This window comes from Thunnus albacares, chromosome 12 (genome assembly GCF_914725855.1).
Source record: "Thunnus albacares chromosome 12, fThuAlb1.1, whole genome shotgun sequence".
Lineage (NCBI taxonomy): Eukaryota > Metazoa > Chordata > Actinopteri > Scombriformes > Scombridae > Thunnus > Thunnus albacares.
In genome coordinates, this window is record NC_058117.1 from 30,383,692 (window position 1) to 30,405,702 (window position 22,011).

Below are 22,011 nucleotides of genomic sequence, written 5' to 3' on the forward strand. Positions count from 1 at the left end.
TCAGCTCTTTTTTTTTTTTTTCCCCCGCCACTGTTTGTTCTTCTATCACTGTTCATGTGAACATCAGAGTGCAGCAACATTATGAATGTCTTCCAGGAGAGACAGAGTCTGTGCTACATGTGTGTTATTCCCATATTTAAAACAAAAAGGCCGACTTTTCACTCCACTTTTCATTCGTGGCCGTTCGGAAACAACCAAACACTTCCTGACGATTATCTGACGCGTCCGGACGACACGTCTTACGAACAAGTTCCTCATATGCGACCCTCTCAGGAGATCCACTAAAACAACTGAAGACCATTTATTGAAAGAAAAAAGAGGGGAAACTCAGCAGCTAGACGGTTTGCTTTAATGTATTTTTTTTTTTGTTTAATTTATTTTTTTATCGTATTGTTACAGTCGGAGAGTTGGCGTGGCAGCTCAAAAAAAAAAACAAAAAACAACCTTTGTTACAATATTACTCCTGTTCAGTTTGAATGTTTTTTTTTTTTTTTTTTATTATTATCACAGCAGGAACACATGTCAAAGTATAAATGTCCAGCATGAAGTCAGTTTGAATGGTTTTTTGTATTCTTGAGTCTCTGATGTTTAGGTCAAAGGTTCCTTCATGTCAAAAGTTCTTTTCTGTCATTTGAAAAAAAAAACAAACAACTTTTAACAGCTCAGAAAACTACAAAAATCAAATTGAATCCAGATGTAAACCTCACTGTGTATATTTCATGTACAATATTATACTGTATGTATATATTTATGTACAATACTGTACAAGTACATTTCATTTGTTGACTGTAGTTTCACTTTCTGTGCTGTTTGTTGTGAAGAGTCTCGACTTAAATTCATCACTGTTTCAATTAATGTGTTTGAATCTAAGAAAAAGGAGGGAATTATTCCTATTTGTTTTTTTTTTTTTTATCTAAAACAAAAAGTGTTTGAAATGAATTTTGTTCATGGAGGGAACGACAGCAGGTGGATAAAATAATCTAACAGCTGTGTAAGTAATTCATGATGTTTGGTTTTTATTGAAAATGATCAGAGTTGCTGATTTGACCCGATGGTCATTTTTCAGGCTGCGGTTTGTTGTTGTTGTTAAACTTAACATCGTGTCAGAAGGATCATCAGACCCCAACTGAAACTGACAACAAGAGGAAATTTAAAAAAAAAAAAAAATGAACTTCTGCAGCATGTTTCTAGTTTCAGTACAAGTTCCTCAATTCCTCAATTAAACATGTTGCACAGCTCTTCTCAGAGATAACAAGATTTATTCTCCAAACCGTTTTGTGCTACGTTTCCTGAAGGCAAGAAAGCCAAAGATGTTTGGTGAATAAAGCAAAGTGTGTATGAAGTGAGTTGTATCATGTAGTATAAAAAAAAAACGATCAAGTACTGAAAGTTTGCAGCAAAATGTCCTGACTGAGTCCATGATGTGTGACATTTATACATCTATAAAATGTCGACTTTTATTCCCAAACATGTTAAAATGCAGAAAAAAAAATCATTGTCAATGTTTAAAAAAGCGTAATGTTGTTGCTACAGCTGAGAAACGGTATATATTTACAGCTTCTTACTCAACTCCTATTTTTTTTTTTTTTTTTAAAAAGCAGCCCCACGTTACACTACAGATCAGACCAAATTAAGTAAGTTTGCACTGTGTTATATTTCGGCAAATGTCTTGTATATTTTTCTGTAAAAATGATACTTGTTTTTCTTTTTTTTTTTTTGTACAAAATATGTTTTTATTTGGCAAATTAAGGTGTTTTGTTGTCACTACCTCTTGAATCATTTTCACCAGTTGCAAAACATTTCGACCACCCGGCCTCCATTAAAAATACACCTTCACCAACACTGACTACTGAAACACCACAATTACTTGGTGCAACAGTTGGTAATAAAGTGACCATCGAGTCCAGTCACCACCTCAAACTGTTTCCAAGAAAAAAAGAGAAATTCACCAAACTGATTTTTTGCTGCCGAGCTCTTTAAACAGTGTTTCTGTTATTTTGTCCACCCCTTGCACCTCTGTATTGAATCACTGACTGCAGTATCCTTCAGGCAGCTTTGATGTTGACTTATTGTGCTCTCTGACATTCCTGAACACAAATAAACTTGGTCACCTTCCCAGAACTCTGCCTGAAGCTCTTTTTGTTTTACCTGAACAGTGACGATGATCATTTATCCAAACTTGTTCTGTAAGAAGCAAAACCACAATATCATTTATCTCTGTCTTATTCTCTAATGTCTTATTCACAGTCAGTTTCAATGACAGGTTCACAGTTTTTCAAGTATGCAACAGTCAGGTGTCCGTATGAACAAACTAACTGATAAATGAAAACAAGCTAAGTTTCAATAAACATACAAATCAGATATAACTTTGGAGTAAGACACATGAGTTTAAAAAAGGATAAAAACATGAGATTTTAGCTCTAACTTTAACCCTAAAACCAAGTTTCAAGTTCAGTTTTTCAACTGAAGAAACAAAATATTAACTTATTTCCTCTCAAAACATTATTAGTTATGTAATTAATGCAAGGAGACACATTAGCGTAATGAAAAGTGCCCCATGTGTGAAGCAGTGCTGCAGTTTCAGTCTTTATATCCCATCTGAGAGAGAAACACCCCCCTGATCTTTATTCATGAGTAGGAGGCAGTAGTGAAGAGGAGCAGTGTACTGTTGTACACCATGTCCGTGATAATGATAAATGTCAGTGGATGAAATAAAAAACAGACAACAAAGGAATATTTCTTTGGTAGAAGGAAGTTTCAATGAAAATTCCTCTCAGTGTTTTCTGTGGATTATCCAGAATAACTTCCTGAAACTCTGCTTAACTACCAGGAAGCTGGATTAAAAATATACATTTTAAATGAAAAAGTTTACCTGTCTAGAAAATGGGTAGAAAAATATGAATTTTATACATATATTCCCTAATAACATGCTAAAGGTCATGAGTTGGTCACAGTTCAGACTTTCACAACCTCTTAAATCTGATTTGATACTTTGCAAAACCCTGAAACCAAACTGAAGCTCATCAAAATGATGTGATTTTAAAGTAGATGAGCTGCTGGAAGAGAACAATATGTACAGGCAGGTGCTCATATGAAACTAGATTTTGCACACTGAAAATTATTGGAGGCTGGGGTGTTATAAATTGTGCATGAAGGAAGCTTATTTACTTTCACTTTCAGGTTTGCAGGCTCTGGTTTCTGGGAAGAGTCTTGTAGAGGAAGGGGTGGGGGGGGGGGGAGTATAAAGACAGCCGCAGCAGGAGAAACCGAAACACAACTCATCCTTCCTTTCTGTTCAGAGGCAAACTGAGTGGTAAGTTGCTGAATTCATTGAACTGTTAGTCCACTTCATACTTTATGTTGTTTCACTGTCTGTGATGTTGAAGATATAAATTGCATGATTTAGAATTTAGAATTATTTTAGTTTTTGTTCGTTTGTGTGATTCCTGCAAGCATTTGTTTTTGAATATCTCTTACTATTTGTCTACATTAGGTTACTGTAGTGAATAGAGAATAACTGGTTCCCCTTAAAGGTCAGTCCACCTTCAGTGAGCCTGGACAGGTTCCTTCGATAGACGAGTCTTATCTTAGTCTTGAGAAGCTGCAGCATTTATTAACTGACACACTGCAGCCTGTTCTGTACATTTACCGCCAGACTGACAACTTACTGCAAACCTTTTCCTCTGCTCCGCTCACACGTCACTTTTCTGCTGCTCGTTACGCACAAACATTTCGTGTTGCCCTTTGCCTTGTTCTACAGTTTATTTACAAAAACAACTGATGAAAAACTGTTGCTATTCATGTCAAGCTTTCCATTCAAGCACAGCACATGTGTAGTTTTCAGTGATAATAATGGTCAATTTAACACTAAAAAATCAAAGTAATTATTAAAATAAATTTCAGACAGAGGAAGACAAAACATGCATCTTGGTTTTGGCAGATTTAAAGAGCAGCTCTGATGGGAAGGCATTCTAACTCCAGGATACATTACTGTCTTTTAATGTAAAGAAAATAAAAACATGTAAATGAGAGATAATCTGATGTCCTGTCTGCCCTGTTTTTGTGATGCAGGTTTTTGCTGTTGACACCAATTAGAAGACATCAAGTAACATCAGATTTTGGACACTTTGAACTTCCATAGTGACGTGTTCCTCTGCAGTGCCTATGACAGATGACATGTAAGGTAAATGACAAAATGTGTGAATGTTTTCTATATATTCATCATCCATACTATGGTCATAAAGACAAATTAGGATTTAAAATAGATTTACAGGATCATCAGTATTTCTTGCTTTTCTAAGACACTTTATTCATTTTGTATTCTAGGAGTTTTGGAGATGATGGTTTAAACCACGAGCAGCATTTTGAATCCCAACAGCTGTTGGATCCTGAGTCAGACGACTGGACTGAGAACAGCCAACAGAGGTTTGTTACTGTAATTCATCTCCAGCAGCTTTTTAGAAATGTAATACTAACATTTTGACTAGAATGGTTAGCAGCTGCAATCAGGAATAAAACCTGCACCATAGCTGCTAAATTGATCCAAAATTAATCATGAGACTTTCTCTCACAATTATAACGTCATATTCTGACTTAATCTGGGGTTTATTGACGTTTTTTCAATGATGATTCAACACTGAGAATTTCATGTTCATTACAGTGTTGAAAAACTCCAACTGTCATCTGGCAATTATTACGTGAGAGATGAACTCGACAAAGTTTATTTTACCATCCATCACTAAAGCAGCTGTTGGACAGTTTTAGACTACAAGCAATATGATCACAAAGTGGTTCACTGTCATGGCAGCTCTAACTTTGGGTTGAATTACCTGTAATATTGTTTTGTATATTTCATTTTATACAGATTCAGAGCAGAGATCAACAGAGGCAACACTCACCAACCAGATGGATGAACTTCTCCAACAATAGTGTGTTTTCATTTTCTCATATGAAATAACTTACCTCTCCAAAGGGCTGATCCTGTTACCAACTGAAAATTGTAAACATTAATGTAATATTACAGGCATAATTGCTTACCTTCACCATAATGGCATCTTTTATTCCATTAGACTTTGAAAGATCAAAATCAGATGTTCGGCTTGCTGATGCTGTTCAAGAACAAAGCACACTGCTAGAACCACAGACAGAGCCTCTTCCTGTTTATAAAGTCCCCCTCACACAGGAACAAATCAATGTTCCTGGGTTCAAGCGTTTCAGTTTTGGGAAAGAGTCCACTAAACATAATCGTACCATAATGGTTCTTGGAGCAACTGGGGCTGGGAAGTCAACTCTGATCAATGGAATGATCAATTACATTTTAGGTGTTGAATGGGATGATTCATTTCGGTTTAAGTTAGTTGATGAGGGTCAGTCAAAATCACAAGCTCACAGTCAGACTTCTGAAGTCACAGCATACAAAATCAACCACCAGGAAGGCTTTAAGATCGATCACTCTCTGACTATTGTGGACACTCCAGGCTTTGGAGATACAAGAGGCATAGAAAGAGACAGAATGATCACAGAGCAGCTACGTAATCTCTTCTCTGCTGAGCTTGGTGTCAGTGAAATTGATGCTGTCTGTTTTGTAGCTCAAGCTAGTTTAGCACGACTCACACCGACACAGAAGTATGTGTTTGATTCTGTGCTTTCAATCTTTGGGAAAGATGTGGCAGAAAACATCAGGATTCTGGTGACATTCGCAGACTGCAAACGTCCACCAGTTCTAGAGGCAATCAATGCTTCAGGTGTCCCATGTCCTAAAACAAAAGACGGGCTGCCAGCTCACTTCAAATTCAATAACTCAGTGTTATTTGCAGACAACAAATCATCTGCAGCAAACAGCACAGATGAAGATGATGAAGGTGGAGAATTTGATAAGATGTTTTGGAACATGGGGACAAAAAGTATGAAGAGGTTTTTTGCTGCTCTGAATTTCATAGACACCAAAAGCTTGATGACGATGAGGGAAGTCCTCAGAGAAAGAAAGCAGCTTGAGATTTCAGTTGAAAATTTGCAGAAGCAGGTTAAACTTGGGTTAGCCAAGCTTGAGGAGATAAAAGAGATGACTGAAATACTGAAACAGCATGAGGCAGAGATCAGCAGAAATAAGAATTTTGAGTTTGAAGTCACCTTCAGAAAGCCTCTTCAAGTAGATATTTCTGGTACTAGAAATTACATCAGCAATTATCAGCAGTGTAACTATACCTGCCACTATCCTTGTGCCTGTGGAAATGATGCAGATAAATATAAACACAGGGTGATGGGATCAGGTGGATACTGTACTCAGTGCCCCGGCAAATGTTATTGGAATGTAGATTTTAATCAGAAGTACAGATGGGACTATAAGGAGGTTAAAGAAAAACAAACAGTGAAAGAGCTGAAAGAAAAGTTCCTAAAAGCTGCAGAAGCTAAGATGCCTGTTCAGGCTTTGTTTGAAAAACTGAAGGCTGAATATGATCGTGTGCAGGTGGAGGTGGTGGCATTGATGGAGAGGTCTGCAAAGTGTTTAAACAGACTCAAAGAGATAGCACTGAAACCAAATCCTCTCACCACTCCAGAGTACATTGACATGCTTATTGAGGGAGAGAAATCTGAGGCCAAACCAGGATGGAATCAACGAGTTAAGTCCCTGAAGGACATGAGAGAAAGAGCAGAGATCAAGGCTAAAGTAGAGAAACGAGAGAAACTCCTCCAGAGTCCACTAAAATGGCTAAATTTTGCATCAGATAATTAAGCCTATAGCACCATTTGTATCATATTTGATACATGAGTTTCAGAGACCTCTACATCATCAACAAGATCAATAATTACCTGAAAGAGGTATTGTTTACAATCAGGCTCATGTTAGCTGCCCTCTAGTGGATCATCAGAGCAATGCAGGAAGTAGAGGTCCCTTTTTTACTAAATTCAAGATGTCTGCCTCTAAGCTGCAGCTCACGTGACTTACCAAGCTACTCATTTTTATATTTTGTTAGTTTTACGACAGATGAGCATTAACTGGATTGAAGCAGTATAAAAACATTGTGCACTTTATTTTGTCCCGATGTCATGTTGAAAATGTATGAATCAAATGTGATACAGTATGTATTTCAGATAATATGTCTTTAAATCCCTAAATTATCATCATCATTTCTTTGCTGTTAATAATGCTTATTATTATTATTATTTATACACTGTTTTAGTTACCTGATTAAACCAAATAAAGATTCAAATTTCATCTTTTTACAAAGGAGTTATGGGTATTTATGAATAGTTGTTGTATAGCTCTTGTATGGTATAGAGCAAGAACATGTACTTTCTACATATACATATAATTATATATGTACATAAAATATAATAATATAAAATCTGTAGTATCGTTCAACCAGTGTATTCTCTTGTATCCTCTATGAGGAGCTGTGCCACCTTCAGCCAGAGGCTCACACTCCCCCCGGGTACAAAAGGGAACGGTTCACTTTGTGCCAACATCCATTAGACAGCTCTGACTGTGTTGCACAGTTTTTATTACTTTTATTACTATATTTATTATTTAATGTTGTTGTTGTTGATGGTTACTTTTATATGCTGTATATCTTTGCTGTTGTGACACCATGAATCAAGTGTTATCTTATCTTACTTCATCTTATCTTATGGGAGAGTGTGGTTAAAACAGCACTGTGTGATTTCTACATGAATTTGTTTTGTTTCCGGTCATTGGAAACCCCGACATAACATAGCATAGTGGCAGTTTTTTTTTTTAAGTTTCAGAGATGAGCAATGCCCAAAACAACAAACAAAAGTTTACTCAGTCAAAACAGTAAAAACAGTAAACTTCCCTCACAAAAAACCCCACAAAATAAAATGACAAAGCTCTAACATCTCCTAACTGAAAACATGAGAGAAATGATTGCAAAAGAAAAGGGCAACTGCTACTGCTAGTATTAAATATTTACATTTTACAATGAATTAGTCCATGAAATTTGTTATTTTTAATTTTAGAACAAAAAAAGACTTAACATAAGTCTACAAGAAGCTCCTAGTCTGAACACCCATGCTGCTTCTACTTACAATCACTCACAATAAACACAAATCCAAACTGCTGAGGAATGGCCTCCACTGTTGAAGTGGAAGGGGAGGTTGTTGTCAGCTGTCCCTCAGCAGCAATCCCTTCAAATGATACAATCATAGGACACCACCTGCAGCTCATCACACATAAACACTGAATATACAAGCTGAGCAAGAGAGAGAAATAAAATACCACAACAAATGACTATGGGTCATAACATATGGTTGCTTTCAGATTCTTTAAGAGCTCCGTGCCTCCCTAACTGTATTAACCATCGGCAAGAAATGGACAGTTTCTTGATGCAAGTGGTTGGAGATGCTCCCCATACTCTACTGAGAAATGCTGATAATTACTGGAGCTCATTTGTCCTGATTATTATTATGGTTAATATTATAACACAGCAATGAAACTTCATAAAGTGCAAACATGAAGCTCTGCCATCTGTGCTGCAGTTTGATCTGGTTGCAGCTTTGATGTGTAAAAGTTACACCAAATCAAGAATTTATTCATGTAAAATAAACAGCAATTGTATAACTGTATTTATCTACACCAACATCTTAAATACAAAAAAGTTACAGTGACTGCAAAATGTCTTTAATCATAACCTTTTAGCATATAATTACAATTATTCTAATTATTATAAGTATATTCTAAATAGTTTCACTATTACCAACAAACATCTGTTTGCCAACATCTAATGGCACCAATGCTCCCGCTGATGGAGGTCATTAAATGATATAAAACATAGATAAGAAGCAATTTATCATATCTAACAAAATATTCAGGTCCTGCAAACATATAATGCAGGTCAGTGTGATTCTTGTCCAATTACAAAACTGTTGGATGGATTGACATGTGTATTTCAGAATTGATTTTACAATTTCCAAACACAATGAATTTTGTTTCACTTAAATTTAATGACAAATTATTATTATTATTATTATTATTATTATTATTATTATTATTATTATTATTATTAGTAGTAGTAGTATGATTATGATTGTGATCATTATGATCATTGTTATTATTATTATTATTATTATTATTATTATTATTATTATTATTATTAATAATAATAATAATAATAATAATAATAATAATAATAATAATTATGCATAAAATGCTTCACATCAAGAAAGACATAAAATGAACATTAAAACATTTAAATATATGTAAGAGGGAAAATAAAACATTTTGATATGAGATAAAATAAAGTGAAAATAGAATACATAATAAAATAAGATTACAAAATAAATAAAAGTAAAATAAAATTAATAAAATAAAAACAAAGTTAAAACATAGAATACATAGAATGTATAAAATCAAGTAAAATTCAGCATTTTAAAAGAAGTGCAGCAGAGCATAAGTGCAAAGCTGAGACAAAAGCTACACTGTAAAAAAAGTTATTTCACAGAAATTTACTGTATTATTTTACAGTTTTTTTTTTCTACATTAAGTGTAAATGCCATAAGAACACAGTAAATTATTTTTATTAAAAATATTCACCATAAAATAAAGGCTGTAATCTGTAAATTAATATAATGCAATATTATAGTTTTTTTAACATGATTTTTCAGTTACTTAATGGTCTTGAATGTTACGTTACATTGAATTCTATGTAAAAATACAAATAATACACATCCTATTACTGAATGTAAAATTAAGGCAACTTTCTGTTTTTTCACTTTAAATTTAATGTAAAAAAAAAAAAAGTTAAAAAAAAGTTAAACAAGTAAAAAAAAACACTTACCGTCAAATAATGTTAAGAAAAAACCTTTAGTTATTCTACAAAGAATTTTTTTAAAAATACAGATATTTACTGTAGACATTATCTGCATTTTTAAAGTCCAACTGTTATAAAATAAAAACAAAAAAATATAAAATATTGCTGGAATGCTAAATAAATGTATAAATGTGCACAAAAAAATGAAAAACATTGCAGAAATACTTTAAAATTACCTAATTTAAATAATGTCTTGTTTTATACAGTATTCTTTTGTAAATTCATAGAATTATCCAATTTATCCTCAAGACTGCCCCATCAAAGCACAAATTTCTGGATGTAAAACACAAAACAATTATGTAAAATTATATTCAATAACAATTAATTAAATAATTATCCTCCTTTAACAATAAGGAGTATCTTGAGAGCTTTAGGCTTTAATTGTATGTGATTATCTCATCTATTTACAGTAAATTCATGGTAAAAATATTGGTTTGATACTGTACAAAAAAATAGGATCATGCGAAAATGGCTTACAAAAACATAATTTTAATAATCATTACCTTATATAAACATTATCTGAAAGTAATTACAAGCAACTGTCCAATAGATCTACAGACTTTTCCAATTAATGTATGAGATATACTGTATATAAATAGTATTTGACAGTAATTACAAGCAACTAACCAATATATCAATCTGACACTCTCCTTCAGAGGGATATTTTTTGTAGCTCCCTCAATTTGTTTTGAGCATTGCATTGTGGGAGAATATTATCCATCAATAGCACACACAAAAATAAATCAAAAGTCAATTTTGTCACTTTTCCATTATGAACACACTAAACATTTAAAACTGCTGTATACTGAATGAGTGATCCAACTGTGGTGAATGATGAATGAGCAGAATACACTGAATGAAACTTAATGACTCTTTTGTCCACTCTACTGCTGTGTTTTTTAGATATATATTGTATAGTCTGAATATACGTTCATATTTCTATCTCCAGTGGATTGGAAAGGCGAGATGTCAATCAAAGACAGTATATACAGGCCCACACACTGCTAAGTAGAGGTCTAATCAAGCAAAATAGGCAAAAACATCTATGTGGGTCTATCATTAGGGGCCTTTAAACTGGGAGAAGCAAAAGAATAAGATGAAACGAAACCCTGGAGCAACATGAAAATGACAGTCCCTCTCCCCAGCTGCCAAAAAAAAAAAAACAGCAGCAACAAGGGATTTTGCAGCCTTTACATGTTTATTTCATAGTTGTGGTTTCAGGGTGAGTTAACAGCAAAAAAACAAAAGGAAACTAAAGCTAATCAAAATAAAATGACCTATTTAAACATAAAGAAACAAAAATACAAATCACTAACATAACTCCTAACTTAAAAGAAAGAGGAGGAAAGATATTTAAAAAAAAATGCCATCCACCCTTACAGAAACTGGGCTATTAAATATATTTACAATACTGTACACAGTGGGTCAGAGAAGCAGAACAACAACAGCAACAACAATAACAATAGATAGATGACTAGCAACAGCAGGAACAGCAGGAGAAGGACATCCCCACGTCAGTGCGGTCCATGGGGTTTCCTGAGATGAGAAAGCACAAAGAACTCCGGGGAAGAAGTCAAGTTAGTAACATGCATTAATGGTAAATGAATACAAACAGATAGAGAGGAGGAGGAGGAGGAGAGAGGAGCTCAGTGCATCAATGGAAGTCCCCGGCAGTCTAGGCCTACAGCAGCATAACTAAGGGCTGGTCCAAGGTGAGCTTGGTCGGCCCTAACTATAAGCTTTATCAAAAAGGAAAGTTTTCAGGGTGTCTGCCCCCCCGGACCGAATCTGGAAGATGGTTCCACAAGAGAGGAGCCTGATAGTTGAAGGCTCTGCCTCCCATTCTACTTTTGGAGACTGTAGGAACCACCAGTAAGCTGCATTCTGGGAGTGCAGTTTCCTAGTGGGGTATTAGGGTACTATGAGCTCTCAATAATTACAGAGATCAATGGCATAGAACCAACAGCAAGCATGCCAAAAGTAGTTACAAAAAATGACCAGCAGGTGTCACACTGAGTGAACCTCCTCATCAACATGTTTGTACACTCAATGTCTCAAAAAGTAAATAGAAATGTGGATATGTTGACAGTTAGACAAAAAACAGGCATCTATAGATAGGCATTTATGCAGTGACTAATCTACACAGACAGTGACCATCATATGAAGCATCAACTATTGTGCAGTAAATCAGTTTGGGACATCTCATCCAGGTAGCATCAGTTAGAATCAAGCTCTCACTGGACAGTAGCCTCCATCAGCTGTGATCATGTGGAGCCACTTGATAACTGGCAAAACACACTCAATGTAATTCTGCAGACCGGTTAGAGACTCATCCTACCTGATAGGAAGGGACTGCTTTGCGGCTATTATGGAGATAGGACGAATAATTTCCGCCCACTAATAACTTTGTCGATTTACATTTGACACATGAATATTGTATTGAGATAGACTTGAAAAAGTCCAAACCTATCCTTGAGTCTACTTAAATTTTGAGAATGCTACAGGAGGAGTTCAAGTTCGTTTCCCATACAATATGTTATGTCAACACTGTACTGATAGATATTGACATTTCTTTGAGTGTACTGAGAAGTTACACTGCTGGTCTTGAAGAACTCAGAGACCTCTCGCGCTGATACACCGGAAGACTACGAAGGGCCAGAGTGCATCTCATTTTCATGAACATTTTGTTCTAGACTGAAAATGAAAAAGTAATAATTATTACACAAATAATTATACATCACACAAACATCAAGCACAAAACAGTGTAACAGTTCGACTAATGTAATTTCCAAAAAAATAATATTATGATGGTTCTATTTTTTTTTTAAAACATTTTTTTTTTTCAAACAACCATTGTTGCCAAAGCCAGTGTTTGAGAATTATATATATGTATAAAAATGTTTGCGGTCATGTTTCCAGACTTTACAAACTTGCCAGGGTTGTAAAATACTGACTTGCAGTATTATAAAGTGCTATGCAGTGTTTTGGCATCTGAATAGTCTCAAAACGCATGGATCTATCCCTCAAACTGGACTTCTTGTATCATATTTCATCATCTCACTGCTACCTGAAGCATCATGCCAACACTGATACAGACCATTTTTGGTCTGAACAGGGTTCAGACAGATATTCAGTCTGGTAATAGCTCAGTACATAAAAAGCACTGAGTCTACATATTCTTGAATAATTCAATACATATATACAAATATACTGCTCCTGATGCAGAGAAAATCAAATTTAAAACATACCTCTGATTGCTGTACAAGGGGCAATGTCACTCAGTCAATTAGATCCTGCAGGAACAGATTTATCAAAAAACATGAAATAATTTGTGTTACAGTCCTAATTGCTAATTATTCCAGTTAACAAGGACTTCACAATGAAATGCTTAAGTGACTTTTTAAAATGCAAAATATAAATATTTATCTGACTTACCAATACAATAGCACCTTTCTGGTGAGTGAGTGATTTAGTCCTAAATGTGTACAAAACACATGAATATGAACTTTTGATTAGTTTACAAAATAACAGTCAAGTAAAAACTTCAAATGTAATATGGGCAGGGTTTGAAGTGGAGCTACAATGTTAAATTGATAAAGTTGATCAATAGAAAATGAATCAGCAATAATATCTTAATTTTATATAATTGTTTCACAAGAAAAAATGCCAAAAATGTGTTTGTTCCTGCTTCTCAAATATGCGGATTTGCTGCTTTTCTTTATGTTACATCACTGTGAATTGAATATCTCGGGGTTTGGGACTGTTGGTCAGACCAAACAAGACATTTGAAGAAGTTCCCTTGGGCTTCTGCAAATGACACTAACATTGACAGTTTATAGACAACACAATTAATTGATGAGTCAAGAAATAATCGTTGGAATCATTCAAGCAATACCAACAGTATTTCAGCATACATCATACCGAGATTTCTTTGAAGCTCAAGGAACCTCAGCACGCATGTTTCACTTGAGTCTAAGAGAAAAGAGAAATGACAACGGATGTTAACTTAAAATATATGAAGGACTTAGCATACAAACATACAGTATGTTCAATAGTAACACAGTTCAGTATTCACGGGTTGAGTCAAGCTATTTATATCCAAAACCAAATTATTTAGCTTAATTTTTCCTGGTTAAAAAAAGAGTTTTGACTATGTCAGTATCAAATATATCAAATCTTAAGATCAGAGGAGGAAAGTAGTTCTAGGATTGTTTTGTCTGAATAGTTTTTAGAGGCTGAGACCTCCATTTTGTCTCCATTAAACTTTGCATTTCCTGCCATACTTGTCATTTGTTCGTTTAGCCAGTCACATCGCTGTCATTTATGGTTCAATCAAGACAGAAAAGTATTGAAGGTCATTATTTATTGTTTCTTGAGTTATAGATTAGCTTAGCTTCTAAGCTACCATATTCACCCAACATGCGGCCAGGAGACAAAATGGAGGCACTGAACCACTTCCTGGTTTTAAGATCTTGCTGACATCACCAGTGATGTCATGGGTTAGACCAAGTGTGAGGGGAACTTATTTTATTTAGTTAAATGTTTGGTTTTGTATTTATGTTATTTGTACTTAATTTGGTTTACGATAAGGAACAATGCTGTTGTTGATGTTTGTGTAAACAATGTTAACCGATACAAGTGACATTGTCATTCACCAGTTGTTGGTCTAAGGGAAAGGACACCCCTGATAGAAATATAGTTCTGCCTAGACAGATTTCAGGGCCTATTTAAAGGGAGAGATGTTAGTTTAGAAGAGAGCAGAAACCAAAGAGGATGTCAGTGTAGCTGTGTGAAGGTAAGTTTGATTTTGCTTGTTTTCATTTGGTCGTCTCTCAGTCTGTCCCTTATCACCGTCCTTGACACTCTGGCAAAGCTTCCTCACAGGTAAAACTTTATTTCACAGTAAAACAGCAAATAATTGTACAAAGCCAGAAAGGGTTGCAGAAATGTTTCATTTTTCTTGTTTCCTATCTTGTCAATTGTCTTTTTGATCCAAAATCCTTTAGGATTTAATTTAACTTTTAAATTGTATTGCATGTAAATGAAGAGATTTGCTTTTTGCCCATTATCTATTCATGTAAGAAAATAAACAGAACCCTAGTGGGTCAAAAAATGAGAAGGGGTGAGAGACAGACAGTGATCAGTAGATGCTGAGTAAAAGGGAACAGGCAGCTTTACATTACGGTGCTGTAATATCTCTTAACTTCTGGGGTTGTACTAAACAGTCCTTCATCCCCATGTCCAAACTGTGTGAGTGTCAGCATGTGTGTATGTAATACTGTAGGTCAAGGCTGATAATTAGTGTGATTACTGCAAGTGATCACACTATTGTAGCAGCAGCCGGCAGCAGCTCTCAGTAGAGTTGGCACATGTGCACCTGGACAGCGGCGAATGACTTTTTTTTTTTTTTTCTCACCCATCTTCATCCAGCAAATCACCAGGTGAGTTCCTTTTTGCTTTGCTTGGCAGCATTGTCAAAATACATTACATTTCCAATCAGTTTGAATTGTGCTATATGCCCTTGCTTTTGTCATGATAACAATTTGGTACCGTGTCATCCGATCACAACATCAAACAAAAAGCTATTTTACTGGTATATATTTTTTTTTCCTTAAGCCTGTGATCTATTCTTTGAGATTCTTTCCTACTTACTGACCAATCTTGACGATTTGGAGTTTTTGCTCAAATAGTTTTCCTGAAGTGAATTTAATTCCGTTGAAATGTAAAAGGCATAGGACTGAAGATGCAGGAGTTAAGTTTTGAAATCAGTCTTGCTAACTACTACATCTGTACTGTTGCTAAAATGTCTTGTTTCAGCAGCAAGTCAACATTTCTGAGAGCGGAGCTGGACTTGTGATTCTGATGCTCCAAATTACACAGTGAGTTTCATTTTACTTTGTGTTATATGACAACATGCCCAAATAACTTAATTTTATGTCGATAATATCCCATCGCTGTCTGTGTAGTGTTGTGTACTTGTAGATTTATTACTCTAGTGGCCTATATGAAACACATCAGCAATATCCCAGTCCTTCAGTGTTGCATCCATCTGGGAATGCAACACTGAAGTGTGCTATTTATACTACTACAGTTTATGATACACACTGTTTTTGTTTTTCAGGTGGTTCACGGGGATAAACACTGAGAGGCACCCTGTCCTTTCACTGGAGATGGAGAAAGATGACATCAGTCAACCCTTGTGTGTTCAGTCTCCTAAAGAAACTAACGGACTCTTGAATGGGACAGTGAACCCTCTCACCCACCCACACAATCAGTCTCTTAGTCACACTTTTCAGATACTCACTGAATTAGTCTTGGTTACTCATAGTGACTCAGTCACTTTCTCAGTCAGTCATTCGCTCATTACAAACTTTTATATAAACACACACTTGGACAGTCTGGTTACAACTTGCATTAGAGGGACATTAATTAGGGTTTTTTAATGGAAAATACCAATTTAAAAAAAACAAACAGGCACTGATATTAGATGCAGTTATTTGGTTACAATAATGTGGTGAGCATTAGTACATGGCAACGATTACAGATGTACTGTACCAAACCAGCAGATTCTTAGGCTACAGACATACACCCACTAAAGCTGTCCCATTGATCTTTAGCCATATCATTTTTCCAGTTCAGTCTTCCCAGCATTTTTTGACATGTGACAGTTAGAGGAGCATGTTGATATATTTTGTCACTTTAAATGACTTTTGAATGTTTAGCTACCTGAATAAACTCCATGCTTTGTTCTATTACTCTCTAATTGTGTACAAATGTTTAGCATCATTCATTTATAATGTTAATAAAGTGAGACACGGTTTGAAAGAAACACTTTGAAGTTGTATAATTTGTCTTAACATTTGAAGTCACAATTCAAATGGCTGTTTATTCACTGTTGCTGTCTGAGTAATTATGTACAGTAACAAGGTTTGTGGAAAAAAAAATGTAATTTAAACTCACCGTAGTCCTCACTGTTAGCAGTCAGTTAGTTAAACACAGTGGTCCGAGCTGACGTTTCTGCCGTGCTTATTTTATTGCTCTCCTAGTGGCTTTGACAAAGCAAATCTACTCAACAGTGACATGTTCCGTCTTTGGTTAAAGCATGTCTCAGGTTAAAAAAATGAATATATTCCCGCACTACCTTCTGACCTTTGTATCTAGGCAGGCACGTGGCATGTTTGCAACAAGGTGGTTGACTAAAAACATATGTACAACTAACTGCATCATTGTTTTATGTCCCAGAGAACCACTTGCTAGAGGACGTGTCAGAAGTGTCATCGCTCTGCAGGAGAAAGATGTTGACAGTTTGGATCGCACCGCTCGGGCTATCCGAAGCCGTGCTGCCGGAGTTTTCCACCCCGTCACTTCTGAAATGGATAATTATGAACCTGGAGTCTACACAGAGAAGCTACCGGAGGCCACCAAGCTCCTCACTACGACAGGTACCACACAAACATCATGTAATGAAACCAAAAACAGTAATGTGTTTGTTTCTGCCAATAGACTGTGCACTCAATACGAGTGATTATTCAGTTGTTGTTGTTAATTGAAAGTCACTGTAGTCCTCACTGTTAGTAGTCAGTGACACAATAGTGTGTCGAGTAGTATGTCGTAGATTTTGCTGTTTACGGTAAAAATCTGTAAGTATGCCGCTTGTGAAAAGTTCAAATTAACAGTAATACACAAGTTACTGTTAATTTACACTGCTTGTAACAGTGTTTTGCTGTAAAAGTAGAAAATAACAATTGTATGCTCTATTTATAAAGGCACCTACAAACAGAATTTCAGCATGACACTGGTTTCCGTTCCTGCAGTATAATGGCACGTCCTGGGGTCGTGCGGTGTACGGGGCACAGGAAATTGCCTTAAAAACCACTACTTTGGCTTATTTTCTAGCTTAAAACCAGCAATTCCTGGGGTCGTGCAGTGTACGGAACACAAACGACATAGGCTCCACAACCTGGTTTTAAAAGTCACGAGACCTAGGATCTTCAGACCTGACTGGCCAGGCTAGGGCAACCTAGCGGTGTTAACAAATAGCCTGCGGCGGTCAGGTGGTAAGTATGCGCCCCCCCTGTGTCCCGACTATAGGGCAGCACACAGGGTGTGGTGGTCCAGGGCGGCAGGACCTTGAACGTGGCCCAGTCTTCTCACTCATGCAACAGCCCACAATGCACCACACACGAGGAATCTGACCTTGGCCCCCAAACAATCAAGACTGTAGACTTACATGCAAGTGATTTGACTTTAGAGAGTATTTGGTAGTTGTGGTTAATTGGAACTCACTGTAGTCCTCACGGTTAGTAGTCAGTTACACAATTGTGTGTCGAGTTGTACATTTTGCTCTTTATGGCACAAATCTGTAAGTATGCCAAACTTCTCTATCATCTAAACAGTTCCCATATTTACTTTGAACTGACTCTAACTTTAACTAACTCTGAACAGTTTGATCTTTCCCAATGAAAGGCCCTTAAAGTCCTGATAATATCTTAATATCTTGTCATAGAAGAGTGACAAGAAGTTGCAAACTTATCACCAAATAACAACGTCTATTTACAGTCTTAAATACGCCATAAATAGGCGTATTAACAATAAATGAAGTGCACATTATGGCTGTGTGATGGATTTAACTGAGACAGGAATTGAACTGTGTTGTGGCCAAGTAGTTACTGTACCTCATGGTGACTTCTGAAATTAAAAATCAAAGAGAAAGACCGCCACCCTGTGGTCATTCAGAGGAAACACAAAGGGATCCAGACAATGCCATCTATGGTCACCATGGCAACATGATGCTTTTCCTCTAATTCTGCTGTCAAATCAGGAGTGACATCTAGTGGATAAAACAACATAATACTGATCTAGAAAGAAAGAATGAAGCACTGTAAAAGCCCTTTGAAATGACTTAAGACACTTTATTTTTAAATACATTGGTGGTAGCTCAGTTTTCTTCTCTGATATTATATACTACTATAAAAATTCTAAAACAATCAGTAAGAATGCAAAGTTCTTGTAAAGTTATGCAATGTATAGCCTATTTTTTTCTTTTAATATTACATAATTATTTATTTTTGCATATCTGACTTAAAGAACAGGTTCATAATTTTGTCAGGTGTCTATATGAGCAGTGAAAGAGGTTTTCCTCGCTGTAATTATTCCACCTGTTCATACTGGATATTAAAAGATCCTTCAAATGTGCTTTCAATGTAATTGATGGAGGCCAAAATCCACAGTGTGTCCACACAGTCATTTAAAAGTTGATGTGAAGCTTATATGAGGCTTCAGCAGTCTGAGTTAGTCATATCAAGTGGATATCTGAAACATTTACAGTCTTCAAATTTTTGTTTCCTTGGACAGTGTTTCCCTGTTGAGCTGCGGTGGAAGTATAGTGACAAAAAGAGGGACTTTGGCACTAAAAAGACTGTGTAACCAGGTGGTAAAATAATAATATTCACGGAAATAACATCCATGCTGAAGAACTTCTCCATTGTTGCTCTCTAGCTGGGGATGCTTACGTTGGACAGCAGGGTGTGTGAGTTTATCGTTTAGCGCAGCGGTATGCCTGCTGAGTGGACAGGGAATGCTGGGAAAAATACAGGAAGTACAACATAACGCGCTACTTTCTGCTGAGAATAGCCACTGGTTCCAACAGTGAGATTATTTATCAAGTATTTTATCTTGTTTTGAGATTATTATGCATGATTCTGTAAAATAGTGATTTAATGATGTTGGATGCACTTATATAAAAGCCACATGTTGTGCGATTGTTTTGGTAGGATTGCAGATGTTGGTGGACTGAAAGCCACACGTGCGGAGCACAGCTTGCTATTCATGAATTTGGTATGAAACAGTTTATTTCTGTTTTACTGTTTTGTATTTGTTCATTAAATGTATAAAGCAACATGAACGTTGCTTTTTTGTGAACTGAAAAGGCTGCTAAATTTGATGCATTAGCGCTGATATGTTACATGGCAGTGCGTTGAATGTCTTTGTGCTCTTCTGTTTATAGAGGTGCCACTGCCGTATTTATGCTGTATTTGTGACGTATTTGAGCCACTTTTTTGTGCTGCTTTTGTCACAATTTCAGTGATGTGTTTTCTGTACTGGAAAAAGTAATGAGTTTTGTTTTTGTTTATTTATTTATTTATTTATTTATTTTTGCTAAATGTTTCTTTTGTAAAATTTCACAACCTGGCCTTTGGTGGAAGCCAAGATTTTTCTATAAGTTGCTCTCCATAATTGAATAACAAAACAAGGAGAATAAAAACCCCACAAATTTGCATTTGAAGTTGTATGTTGACTTAATCCCCGGCTTCAACTGTAACATTGAAAGATATCTACTTCATTTGTCTCATTTGGACGCTGAAGTAGCTTCAGATGAACTTTTAAATATATTTTTGCAGACAAGGAAGTCTGTGGATTTTGTGGATTTTGTCCCCCATCGCTCACACTGAAAGTGCATTATGAAAAGATCTTCTAATGGTCAGTATGAACAGGAGGAATGATTACAGCAAGAAAAAACATGTTTCACTGTTCAAAACATGGAGTCAAAAGGGATTTAATGTGACCTTTTGTACACTGAAAAGACCCTTATATGTCAAAGTGAAAATAGATCTCTACAGAGTGATCTAAATGTATTTCAAATATAAAATACATCATCAGCCTTACTAGTAAAATATAAATCTGAAAAGTAATTAGTACCTATAGCTGTGAAATAAACATAGTGGAGTAGAAAGTAAAATATCTCCCTCTGAAATGTAGCGGAGTGTATAAAAAAGCATAAAATGGAAATACTCATGTAAAGTACCTCACAATTGCACTTTATTACATTCCTCCCCAGCTGTAAAGTGCACCTTTGCTAAAAACTCGGGTTATTAGGACTCATATAAAACTGTTGACAGCGAATCAGCACTTCCTTTCCTGCATCAGACGGGCCGTGTGGGTTTCCGCTCAGCAGCCTCCACACTGTTCACTGTGGTTTTTCATTTTATTAACACAATGACGGTTACAACCATCGACTCTGGTTAAAGTATCGTTCCAGGAACTTCAGTATGAATTCAGCGCTCGCTGTCTCAGTTTTAATCTGTGTTATTAATGTGTGAGAGAAGCAGCTCAAATCCTAAACTCAGAGCTGAGAAACTGACATCATTAAATAAAGGGAGACGTTCAAACTCCTGCAGTCTGCTCAGGTCCCACAGTCTGTACTGAGTTCACAAATACATTACTCAATAAGTTTAAACAAATAGATCAAAATAAAATAGTTGAATACTAATAGTCCTAATAGATAATACTAATAATACTTTTTGTAATAATTTTGATACTAAGAACCCAACTTAAATCATATTTTTTATATTTTTATTGAATACCAAACACAAACAAGCATATGTGATATGTATTTACAAAATAACATAAACATCAGATGTATGTAAAAAAGAAAAAAAAAACCTCTCCCGTTCATTTTTAATGAAAAGAGCAAAGAAATGTTTCTCATTTGGCAAAAATACAAGTGCACATATACACATATACATATGTTGGTGTGAACAAAGTTCATTTTCTCACATATTCCACCTTAATTACAAGAAATGACTCATTAAATAACAAAACCCAAATTAATAATACTATTAATATTGTACATAATTACTTGTGCTAATTCAATAATTAATACAGATTATTACAGATTATTTAACTTTCTTGTTGCTGTTTGTTTGATTACAAGTTTCTCTTATAAAGTTGTTTTTGTTCATAAAACAAACACATTTTTAAATTGTGGTGTTTCTGAAATCTTTCATCTTCTTCTAAATTGAGGTTTTTGCCTGCAGAGTGTTTAAATTCACACTGTAAGAACATTTTTAACATTCACTTCTTCTCTGCAACGTTTAAAAAAATACATCCTACATTTGTTATCATCAATCAGAGCAGCAGAACACAAACCACACTGAGACAAACAAGTCATCTTTTCTACACTGAATCACTTTTCTATTTCTTTCTGTTGTATAAATCTAAATAAACTTAGTTTTCTTATAATCATATTATATGGTAATGTACCAATCAATTTTGTCTTGATAAAACTGCAAGAGCTAATCAGTATTTTGGTGATTTTGAAAGAAATCAAAAAACACACCCATCATTTTGACAACATTCAGGCTTCAGTGCAGACTAATCAAGCCACTGTGTGATCATTTTTATA

The 22,011-nt window shown here is 35.5% G+C and overlaps 1 protein-coding gene and 3 long non-coding RNA genes across 6 annotated transcripts; 2 read left to right on the forward strand and 2 right to left on the reverse strand.

Moving 5' to 3' along the window:
• Nucleotides 1-23: 23 nt before the first annotated feature.
• Nucleotides 24-21,213, reverse strand: LOC122993692. Its single transcript, XR_006406425.1, has 3 exons — nt 21,202-21,213; nt 3,676-3,681; nt 24-253 (listed from the first exon to the last, which is right to left on the reverse strand). It is a non-coding gene; the product is annotated as an uncharacterized LOC122993692 (long non-coding RNA).
• On the forward strand, nt 3,273-7,190 carry LOC122993690. 2 transcript variants are annotated; one of them, XM_044368065.1, is made up of 4 exons: nt 3,273-3,313; nt 4,072-4,183; nt 4,327-4,425; nt 4,865-7,190. In XM_044368065.1, the coding sequence occupies exon 4, from the start codon at nt 5,048-5,050 to the stop codon at nt 6,731-6,733; it is 1,686 nt and encodes a 561-aa protein (XP_044224000.1). In that variant the 5' UTR covers nt 3,273-3,313; nt 4,072-4,183; nt 4,327-4,425; nt 4,865-5,047; the 3' UTR covers nt 6,734-7,190. The 2 variants fall into 2 exon arrangements, with proteins under 2 accessions (XP_044224000.1, XP_044224001.1); XM_044368066.1 differs by having other exon boundaries at nt 3,278-3,313; nt 4,072-4,178.
• On the reverse strand, nt 11,254-13,499 carry LOC122993691. Of its 2 annotated transcripts, XR_006406424.1 has the most exons (4): nt 13,263-13,499; nt 13,076-13,120; nt 12,395-12,521; nt 11,254-11,363 (listed from the first exon to the last, which is right to left on the reverse strand). It is a non-coding gene; the product is annotated as an uncharacterized LOC122993691 (long non-coding RNA). The 2 variants fall into 2 exon arrangements; XR_006406423.1 differs by lacking the exon at nt 11,254-11,363 and having other exon boundaries at nt 11,689-12,521.
• Nucleotides 15,191-16,561, forward strand: LOC122993693. The gene is made up of 3 exons (XR_006406426.1): nt 15,191-15,268; nt 15,648-15,706; nt 15,949-16,561. It is a non-coding gene; the product is annotated as an uncharacterized LOC122993693 (long non-coding RNA).
• Nucleotides 21,214-22,011: the final 798 nt, after the last annotated feature.